Genomic DNA, 11,122 nt, shown 5'->3' with positions numbered 1-11,122 from the left:
GAGAGCTGGAGTGCAAAGCATTGGTTAAGCTGGGAAGTGTAAGTGTACAAACAGGATGCTGTGTATAACAAAATTGTCTTTACATTGAGTTTCAGCCCAATAAGTAGACTTTTAAATGTTCAACCCTCCCATGTAACAAACATTGATTTGGCATTCCATTATTAATGTACAGTTTGTTTACCTTTAGTGCCTTGCCGCCACAAAGCTGCAAGGCACTAAGGTAAATTTTCTTTATTTGCATTATGTTTTATAATTAACATTTTGAGAGAGTTGTTTTTCTTAAGATAGCTTTGAAATTGTAAATGGAGCATAAACCAAAGTGTTTTATTTAGTAAAACGTTTTCTGTGTCACTTCCATAGTGTTTCAAGCAACTTAGGTGGGGCAGGGGACGTCAATCTCCCATTTAGCAGAGATGGAAAGAAAAGGTGGTCAGGCTAAATCACAAGTTTTTAACTCTTCTCAGCAGTGACCTCTTGGAGAGAGTATTTACTTGAGGTACTATGCTGCTGGCGTGTCCTGGGTATTTAAAAAGAAGAATATTCCCTAATTCACTCTGTGACTGTATCCTGTGTCAGCTGCTTGTGCTGCCTATAGGTTAACCCTGCAAGCAAAATGCAGGCACCACATGATGTCAGAGTTTTTGCAAGTCACTTTTTTTTAGGAGGGTGAAAATAGGTGGTTTTGATTTTGAAGAAAAAATTTTGTTAGAAAGTATTTTTTTTGGTTAAAATTTAAAAAATGTTTTTGGTTTAAATCCAAGCCCTCTGGAGGTTTCTCAAGCTGAATTTTCTTCCTCAGAGAGTGGTCTTCATTAACAATGCACCACATTTTTTTCAGTTTAAAATTGCCTCAGGGAGTTTTTCCATCCTTTCTAGTCAGCGCTTGAGGTAAAGTAACCATGCAGTATTTCTGCAGGCCCAGTCATAATTCATCATTGTCCTTCTTACTCTGGGGTGACCCACAGAGACTGCGGATAAACGCGTATACTTTATTTGTAATATATTGCATCATCTTGATTTCTTTTGCTAACCATTATTTATATGTTTTCTTTGCTCTTTCTCTTTATATGTTATCTTTTTGTTGCATCCTATGCTTGACTTTTTTTAAGACCTAATTGCCAGTTGTTTCATCAAAACTTTGGAAGATATATTTTTTTGGCTTGCCTTGTTCAGTCCTTGGGCAGATTGGTATTCATCTGTCCTTTTGGCTTTATATGTTTTGGCTTAATGAGTGCAATACCAACTTTCCTTGCTTCTCCTGTGGCTCTTGAAAGATTCCATATGGATATAATGAATTATTTTAAATGATTTTCTTGACACTTTTTTGCCTCCTTTTAACTGATTTGAAAGTCTACCCATGGGGAATTCAAAATGAGGTAAGCCCCCTTTGGTAAGAACGCCAAGGTGATTCCAGTGATCACTGCCCTATTGTGTGACCCATGAAACAGTGACTGGGCTTTTTTGAGAACTAAGTTATACTGAGTCTCCTTTCTTGTATGCTTAAGAATGAGCTACTTTAGAAATAAGTCATTTAGTTGATTAGTAAGCAGGCTAGATGTCTGCCAAGGTACTCAACTATACACTGATGTAAAATTCAGCTGGTTTTCTTGAGGGGAGTGAAAAGTTAACCTAGCAGATTCTCGCGAGCACACTCGGGTCTTTATCAGTGTGCTGATGTGGAGGTTTGTGTTGTGCAACTCCGACTTTCAACTCTTGACTTGAGCTGCATGGAAAGCCTTTATAGGGTTCTCATGATGATTATTAACTTGCATCTTAAATAACATTAGTTTAAATTGGAATAAAAGTCCACATTTGTTTAAAACTGATCTATGAAGTAAACTAGTGCAAATCTATGTATAGGCAAGACAGGTTTCAGAAACTGAAAAGTCATGAACTCGGTGTGTTTGGGAATTAAACTGATTGCATTTGGCTCTGAATGGTGTCATTTCAGTACCGCTGCTTTTGTTTTGGGCTTCTTGATCTCTATAATAAACATTGTGCACTGAAGTCCCACTAGAGGTGAATAGGACAAATGATCAGGCAATGATGGGAAGCAAGCAAAACTTGGTAAACCTAACAGGATGCTTACAATTCTTACGCATTCAGTAGTGGTAATAGCAGAACAGATTGTAAGTTTCTATTATCAGGCAATGGTTTTCTGCACATGTTCCAAGAGAGGAGCATGTGGGAGCAGGGTAAAGGTGTTTTAGCTTTGTGAGTTGTGGCTAAATAAAGAGTTTTGCTGCCATTGGTATTAGCTAGTTGAAAGGCAAGGAAGGACTTTGCGGTAAAGGAATGGGATAAACAAAAAGGTGAACCTTTGAAAGTAAGGAACAGAACTTGGTGTTTGATATAACAGTTGGGGGAACTTAGGCTTAATGGGAGAAGTGGTGAAGTTAGAGGAGGGAGCTGAGAATTACACTCTGAGCATCATTTTGAAAGGATTTGAGTGGGGAAAACAGCAAAGCTAGAGGTAGAGTCTGGAGTAGGAAAGAGATGTTCAGAACTTGCATTTTGGCATCCTAGGAAAGAAGCAAAAGATTAATTTGGAGATGCTGTGCAGAAAGAAACCATGCTATTCAGTCAAGGATAAATCTGAGATCAGACTTGAGTGATAGGTAAGGAATTGCTGGTATCTGCTATGATGGATGGAAGGCTTCCCCTCCCTCAGGAACTCTGGCTGGACATCCACAGGGAGAGGTCAGGAAGATGGACCAAAGTATTTGTTTTTTTTGGACGGTTAAGATACATCTTTGCCAGTCTTTGGAGTAAAGTATTTGCCAGCAGTTGCTAAAGAGTTGTGCATGAGATCAGGTTTTCTTCAGTTGGAGAATAACCTTAGCAATTGTATGGGGTTTTTTGATCAATACAGACTTTTTTGCGAATACCGCAGTTAGTTCTGTATTCTGAAAGCAATGTTAAGTAACTTTTCATGTATTTTTTTTCTCTGGATTTATTAGCTGTGATTTTTAGTAAAGTAAGGACTTTTTATTTTCTTCTTTCTTCTATATTTAGGACAAGACATTTCAAGGAGAGCATCAAATTTATCCATGAGTGTCGCCTTAGAGGTGAGGGCTGTCTTGTTCACTGGTACGTATGTCAATTGCTTAAGAGCATTCTTATTTTTCCCCCCTCTTATTTTGTTGTCTTAATGAGTTAGAGTTCTTCCTTCTTTTTTTCCATTTGTAAAGTTAATCCATTTTGCAAAGCAACAGTCCTTGTCATCCAAAGGTCCCACGAGCTTTACAAACTCTTATCTGCTGCACTGGAACTCTGAATCGCAGATCTGTTAAGTGGCTGTTTCAGAACACAATGTGCTAGTTGTAGAGCCTAAAGTTTTGGTACCCCACTCCTCTGCTCACTTTTTTTACTATCCATCCTCTTACCTTTTAACAATGAATTTCACCATCATCTCTTTTTCCTATTAAGATTAATTGCCCTTTTTTCTTCAAGGTTAAACCTATAATTCCGATCACATTTTTTTATTAGGTGCTCTTGCAGCATTGATTCTCCCACTCTCCCGGCAGCATCATGCATCCTGGTGCCCTCCCCCCCACGCACACACCTGGCACCTCACCCTTCCTGGCTGTGGGCTTCACAGCTGCACCACACCTCTCAGGTGTCTCGGATGGTGGGCTCCTCCATCCTAGGTGTAACAGGTCCACACCCAAGGTAGCTGCAGCAGTTGTGGTCACAACTATTTTTACACCCCCCCCCACCTGCAGCTGATGCCCCAGTCACTCCTGGTGTAGCTCTCTGGGCTGCACCACCTTGCCCCCTGAGGTGGGGAAGGGAGCCCAGACACCCTGTCTCATTCTGCCCCCAGAGCAGTTAGGGGGAGTTGTGGTAGGGTGGGAGCCTAGGGCCATCATTTAACCCCTTGCAGGCTGCCAGTCTCTTGTGGGTCGCCAGTTGGACAGCCCCTCATCTATCACAAGAATTGTCATGTAGTGATTTAGAGTGTTGATGATAATGATAATACTGTCCTATCCAGAAAGGCTCAGGTTCTGGGTAGGTCATCAAGCACATCCCAGCCAGGCTTCCCACCCCCATTCATATCTAGATACAGAAAACCTTGCTCGACTCCCCTACCTTAAACCCAGTGGAGATCCGTCTTCCTAGTGTCCATCCCAAGCCTACATCCCCCTTTTCTACGGAGGGTCTGTGGCTGTCCCCCCAAATGCAGAAATCCTCCTCTCGCCAATAAACAAACACAACATTAAGCTCAAAATAACTATAATATAGAGGGGGGGAAGAAAGAAAGGTTTCCTTCCCCACTGACGGTCAACACTAAAGGGAGCACCTCTGTGTAGCACCCCAAGGTAGTGTCCTTATGGTGTTGTGTGAATAATGCAAAGTCTTGTTCTGTTGCACCTATTTATTGTCTCGTTTGTGCCACAGTCTTGCTGGAGTCTCCAGGAGTGTGACTTTAGTTGTGTCCTACATCATGACAATCACAGACTTTGGCTGGGAAGATGCGCTATCTGCTGTGAGAGCTGCAAGATCATGTGCCAACCCGAATATGGGTTTCCAGAGGCAGCTACAAGAGTTTGAAAGACATGATGTTGACCACGTATGTGATGTTTACATTTTTTTTTTAACAGACCCCCACACAACTACATTTGGGTTACCTAAGGGTGTCAAGACTTGAACAGGTAAAGGACAAATGACTCAAAATGCAACAAATATGTAAGGTGAAAAGGCAAGGAATACTGTATTCCATTGAATGTTAGACACTCTTGACTTTAAAATGCACCCAAGTTTTCTGACTCTTAATTTTTAAAAAAGCCAAAGCAAAATATTAAACAAAACTACCCCCGTTTTTGGTTTATACAAAAATAACTTTTTTTTTAACTTGAATATAAAAATTCTTCGAAAAATACATTTTAAGTGCTGGTTATATTGGAAGAGATTGGCATGCTAAAGCAAGAAAAAAATAGTTTCTATGATTGTTAGGGAGAGCTAAACTGGGTTCTTAATCTGGTTTACGTACCTTCATCTGTGGCAAATAGTTTATTATACCTGGAACTTAATTAACAATTGATGCATGAGCTGGACACAAATTGAGATCCCATTTTTGACCTATGCTGGCTTTTGGGAATTGGGATGGGGAAGGAGGAAATGGTTTGGTGTTTTGATCCAGTAGGTGAGTGGATATAATTGAGTACAGGCAAAGAGCAAGTGTCTGAGTGGGAGAGGCTGGGTCACTTTTCTGGCTCCACTTCCCATTGCTCAGCATGTTTCTGGCTTTTAAAAATAAACAAATAAATGAGGTGAGGAAGTCTGCTTCATTTTTCATTCCCTTTTTCTTGCAATAACACAATTTAGAAATGACTATTGCTCTTTAAATAATGCAGATTTCAACGGTAAATGGTTGTTTGTTTGTGTTGTGTGTCTGTTAAATTTAACCAAATATTTCCTGGATCCATATAGACCTTGTGTAAATGAAGGTAACTGACGTTTTTTTTAAATACACAATTAGAGGGAGTTTCCAGACTGGTCTCTCTTCTGTCTTGTATAAAGGGTTAGTCATTTCATTGCTAATTGGTCTCAGCTAACAACCCTAAATGACATTGCTATATGCAAATAGCCTCATGAAGGCAGTAACGTATAATTTTATTTTTCATTTCACAATAGAGGGATGCTGCAGTGAGTCTATTAGGCTACAAGAAGAAATGTCTACCTTTTTAATATGATGAGTTGCAAGCTGTCTTTTCTCAGTTGCAGCCCAGATACCCAGCAGATGTGCATCAGTGAATCTCTTATTTCAGCAAGCTTTGCCAATTTGTACCTGCTCATGATATGGGGCTTAGTTTTATTATGGCACCATGGTAGTTTTTGTTATGGACATGTGACACATTTTGGGGTTTCTGGACAAGTAATCCATTAGACTTGGTTTTCTTAGCTGGTAGCCAGTGGAAATCATAGTATGCATGTGTCACTTCTGAATATTCCCTAGATGTGCACTAAGATTTTGCGTTTAGCCTGTGACCTCAGTGTTTATTTGTTCTGCAGTGGGATTTGGACAGTTCTCCTGAAATCTTATCCCTCCACTACCTCCCTAAAAGTAATGTAGGTGTAGGAGCTGAGGCTGGAAGAATTGTCACAGGATTAACAGGATTGTCCCTTCAAGCAGAATTGGTACAGTCAGTGTTGACTAGCAAACTATATTCTACTCACCACTGCATTTATTCAGGTCACTTGGGTACAGGGTGCCTTTCAAGGTTTATCCTGCATAAGGCTCTTGCCTTTCTTCCCCCAAAGATTGTTAGACTAGACCAATCCTCGAGTCATAATATGAACTTTTAAAAATAATTTTTATTTGAAAAAATAAACTAAGTCTGTCCTGTGTTTTTTTTCTAGTAAAAGTCTTTCCGTTTTTAGTTTTCTATATCATCTAAATCAGTGGTTCCATTTTTGCTTTTCTATAAATGACCAATGTCCTTGGTTCTTCTTTGGGAGTTCCCATAGGAGGCTTTCTGTATGTCCTTTGGTGATGCCAAAACATCAGGAGTAATAGCATAAACATATGTTTACTGTTCTGTGACCCATCAAAAGGAGTGGAATATACTGGCCACAGTCTTTCTGGTACTCTTCTAACATGTAGCTAATGGGATCTCCAGAGTCTTATCAGATATTTCTACCATTTCATGCTGTTGTAAGTGAGCTCAGGTAGGTGTGTTTTGGCTCCCTTGAATCTCACAAACATGCCAAAAGGCTTCTCCCTGTGTTCAAGTCCATGTTTCCCAACCTTTTCCAGCCCCAGGCATACTTACATTAATAAAAAATGTCTGCAGCACACCTGTTAAGGCATTCCCCATCCTCATACCTATTGTAGCTCATGACAAAATTCTGTGGTACATCTGTTCACTTCTGACAACACACTTTTGTGCTGTGGCACACTGGTTGGGAAATGTTGGTCTAAGTGGCCTGGGACCCCCTAACCTCTCAAGGAATTCATTCACTAGGATGTATGTTGCTGTCACCCACTAAGGAACCAAGAGATGATAAACTCCATAACATGAGGCATTTTTACACAGGCACCCTTCATGTCCTATCTGTATGTTTTTCAGTATAATTTCTTATGTTGGCTTGACTAAAGTTTTGGAATCCCAAAACATTCAGTCATTTTAAACCTATGAAATTAGCCCCGTAACAGTGTTTCACAACATATCTGGACCAGCCAGCTGATCCCTCTGCCCATTTCCTGTTGTTTTTCCTCCTCTTCTACATGATGCTTCATCTTTAAATTCCAAGCTTTCCCACTGTGACCAAAAAAACTTTTATTGTGTTTTGTGGAGGGAAGTTGGTGGTATTTGAAAACAAAAAATAAGACCTTGTATTTGGTCTGAGAGCATAGACAGGAAGGAAAGCTAGCTATGCTGGAATTTGGAGCCTGTATTTTCAAGCCCAGTGTACCCAGTTTTGAAGGGATTCATGTGTCCTTTGAGGCCAAGTAGATGGTCCAGTTTGGGCTCCTTTATGATGTAGCTTTTTTTTTTTTTTTAGGGCACCTGGTGTAAAAATAGTCTAAGCCAGCATCCCATGCAGTTCACAGAGCCTACTACACATTGGCCAGCCTCTCAGTATTACCAGTTTCCCTTGTTTAACAAAGTTGATGATATCTTTTTCTAACTACCATGAACTGGGTCAAATTCCCTTTTTGCCAGGCAAATTCAATATTGAGCCATACCTATAGGACTCGTATGATTGCCTTCATTTTTTCCTCACTAGCAGCTGTTTCTACCTCTGCACTGCTGCAGAAAAGTTCAAGTTCCTATGACAGATTTCTCAACTGCTGTTTATAGCCTCCTTTTTTGTTGATACCATCTCATTGAACATCCAAATTGCTAGTTTATCCTGGAAATTTCCTTTAATATCTGCATATGCGTGAACACAAGGTCCATAGTTCCTCTGCTCACATAAGTAGGTTTCCTCTTTCCTTTTCCTTCTAGTGCTTAGCTTCTTCTCTAGACATCTCAGAATGACAGCTGGCTCCAAGCACCATATGACTGCTAAATAACTCTCCCTTTTGCCGTCACAGCTGTCACTCAAGGTGGCTACTAGAAACCTTCTTTTCTTTAAGTATTGAACTGAACCAAGTAAGCTTTTTCCCTCAAAGATGGTTAGCTGTAATATTATTTCCTCTTGGACAGCCTAGTCTCTCCCTCGTGGGCCTCTGTTGGCTATAAATGGGGTAAACTGTTGTTACTGTCCAGTCTTGTCTAATTCCTACAACAAGCACAATTCAGTATCCAGATGGCTTGATTTTTCCCATTGGGGTCTATGACTGATTTCCTTCTGGAGCTAAATTTTTAACTCCTTAAATGCAAGTCTCTATGCAAGTCCCACTTAGTAGGGCTGTGTGAAGCTTCGGTAGCCAATTTGATTCTGAGGAGATTTGGCCTGATTTGGGGACCAAACCTCTGAATCGAATCAGCAGACCAATTAAAAGCTCTGAATTGATTTGGAAAAGCTTTGGAAAATATTTGGCTGATACGGAGATTTGCCTGTAGAATAAACAGGTAGCTGACAGCTGCCTCCAGCTGGTAAGTCTATTGGGGAATGGGGAAGTGGCGTGGAAGAGGGAGGGATTGGGGCTGGGGCTGAGACAGGGTGCCCAGCCAGGGTTGGGGACGCATTACTCAGGGAGGGTGGGGGTGTGAGGTGCGGGCATGGCAGCACTTGGAGCGGGGGCCCTGCCTGGCTGCTGCTTGCCCAGCTGGCAGAGGCAGGATGCAGGCACGGCTCACTCCAGGTGGAAGGGGGCAAGCGGCAGCAGGGCAGAGCACCCGCTCCCAGCACTGCTGTGCCCGCATCCCATTCCCCCCGCACCAGCTGGCAAGCAGCAACAAGGTAGAGTCCCTGCTCCCAGCACTGCCATGCCCACATCCCACACAGCCCCTCTGCCCCCCCCACCGAGTAACACGCCTCCCCATCCCTGCTGGGCAGCTTGGCCTAGGCCCTCCCCCAACCCCAACAGACTTACCAGCTAGAGACATCTGTCAGCTGCCTGTTTAGTCTATGGCCAAATCTCCAAAGCGGGGCCAAATCTTTCAGATGTGATTTGGCCAAATCGAATCAGGGCAGTGATTCGAATCTCCAAATTGAATCGCTGTCTTCTGAATTGGCCGAATCCAAAGCAAATGCTTGCTGCTTCGCACAGGCCTACCTGTTTAGCCATATTTTTCATGGTTTCCCTTGATTTGTGAGAAACTGATGGTTAACTTTTGGATCTGTCTTACCATTCTTGGATCTGTCTTACCCACTAGATCTGGGGGTTTTGCAGGTGGGATTCCCAGTCTGTTTGAGCAGTTTATAGTTGTTAAGAAACATTTTTCGATTCTTTATGGGAAGCCTACAGCTCTTGATTTGGAGTTTATTTTAACTTCTTTTTGGAAGTTTCCAACTGTTGTTCTAGATCTTATTTTGCTTCTGGCCTTTTTAGGTTTCTGCAAGTAGCTCCTTATTTTTACTCCATCTTGGCGCTCAATTTTTTTTCTCATTGGAAAATGTATCCCACTTCTCACACCAGAGCTTCTTTTTGATTTAACATCTAGTAAAACTTAAAGAAGGATGCATTGCATTCAGAATCTTATCTATGTCTATCCTGACCATGTAGCTGGTCAATAAAAGATATCACCCATAAATCCTCCAGTCCTTTCTGACCCAGGACCATGATTCAGAAAATACCCAGTGAAAGCCCTCTGTGCAAAACATTCAAAATCTTCAGCTTCCTTGTTCTTCCTTTTGTTTGAGAAAGCAACATGTGCTTATCTGTCTCCTACAGGTATCTAAAATGAAGGCTGCTAGTTAGACTCATTTCAACAAGGTTTTTGCCCAGCCTCTAATGATTTACACATTTAAATTTCTTCATTACTTTGCTCTCTCTACACAAATGAACTGTTTTAAAAGCACAATACCACATTCCAACTTGTGTATTAAACACCTGATACCGTATGTGCTGTTTGGAGTGTTAAAACAAGGACACCATGAAAATGAGGAGTCCCATAACTTTTACTCTTTTTTTTGACAAGGTGCTACCTTAGTTGGTTTTAAAATGCCAATTTTCTGCAACTTCCTGAGCCCATGGTGGTGTTCCTTTTGCAAGACCAACACTTATTTCAGGAGTACCTTATTCCAAATGGCGATTCAAGTTGGCAAAGTCTTTATGCATATGTGTAACTTTAATGAAGTCATTAGTGTTATTGACTTCCTCAGGACAGTTCATATGCTGGGTTCCACACATGCTAAAGCATTTCTTTTGCACTTTGTGAAGCACTCAAGGTATCTTTCTTTAGATCACAAGGGTTCTACTGTAAAAGGCTTAAAAGTTGTAATTGATAAATTATCTTTCAAAAGCATTAGTAAAAAATTGTGATACTAAAGATGCTATTCAATAAGGAAGGCATTATTTTTGCATTTGGTCTGTGGTGATACGTAGGTGCTTCACCCACTTTCTTTGATTTCTCCAGTTCAGACAGTGGCTGAAGGAAGCATATGGAGAAAACTCCTTGCAAGATGTGCAAGAAGCCAAAAATCTTCTGGTTAAATATAAAGAGCAGGCAGAGATGCAACAAGGCACTGGCGGGAGACAGTGGAATAACAACTTTTCATCATTGCCCTCCCTGTCATACAGCAACTACACAACAGAAACCTAATTGCACAAGACTGGATAATTCTTTTCAGTTTCAAAACAAATGTCACCACCGATCACCATTTCATTCTGAAGACTGCAGAAGTTGTGTGAACTGTGCACTTGTGGAAAGCTTCTAAATGAAACTATTCTAGTGTGTGTGTGTGTACACGACAGTTTTAGAGTTTATATAGTGTCAGGCTTTCTAAGTGTAAATTTCTGTGGAGAGAAGTTTGTGTCAGGATCTTGGCACCACCAAACTCTTCCTCCTCATCCCTTCTATATTATGTGCCTCTTGAACACACACTCATATGCACAAAATAACATCGTCTCCAAAGGGTGTGTTTGCAAAGAGTGTGAGCACCTGTGTAGTTTTGTTTGTGCTGCAGTTTGCTATTTAACTTCTAGCTACCTCAAGAATGTTGTTCTTGGCATTCTGGTTGTAAATGCAACCATGAAAGTTTTGATTACATACTGGGTGAAGGC

General features: G+C 41.1%; 1 protein-coding gene across 1 annotated transcript in view; it reads left to right on the top strand.

Annotated features, from left to right (window-relative positions):
* Positions 1-11,116, top strand: part of DUSP22 (dual specificity phosphatase 22) — a 56,734-nt gene extending 45,618 nt beyond the window's left edge. The window contains exons 5-7 of the mRNA XM_019542547.1: positions 3,016-3,090; positions 4,402-4,573; positions 10,476-11,116. Of these exons, the coding sequence (XP_019398092.1) occupies positions 3,016-3,090; positions 4,402-4,573; positions 10,476-10,661 (433 nt within the window). The 3' untranslated portion in view covers positions 10,662-11,116. The remainder of the gene's footprint in view (positions 1-3,015; positions 3,091-4,401; positions 4,574-10,475) is intronic.
* Positions 11,117-11,122: the final 6 nt, after the last annotated feature.

This window comes from Crocodylus porosus, unplaced genomic scaffold (assembly GCF_001723895.1).
Source record: "Crocodylus porosus isolate Cpor-Errol unplaced genomic scaffold, CroPor_comp1, whole genome shotgun sequence".
Taxonomy (NCBI): domain Eukaryota; kingdom Metazoa; phylum Chordata; order Crocodylia; family Crocodylidae; genus Crocodylus; species Crocodylus porosus.
The sequence above is the reverse complement of the archived record's forward strand: the minus strand, read 5'-3'. Positions and strand labels throughout refer to the sequence as shown.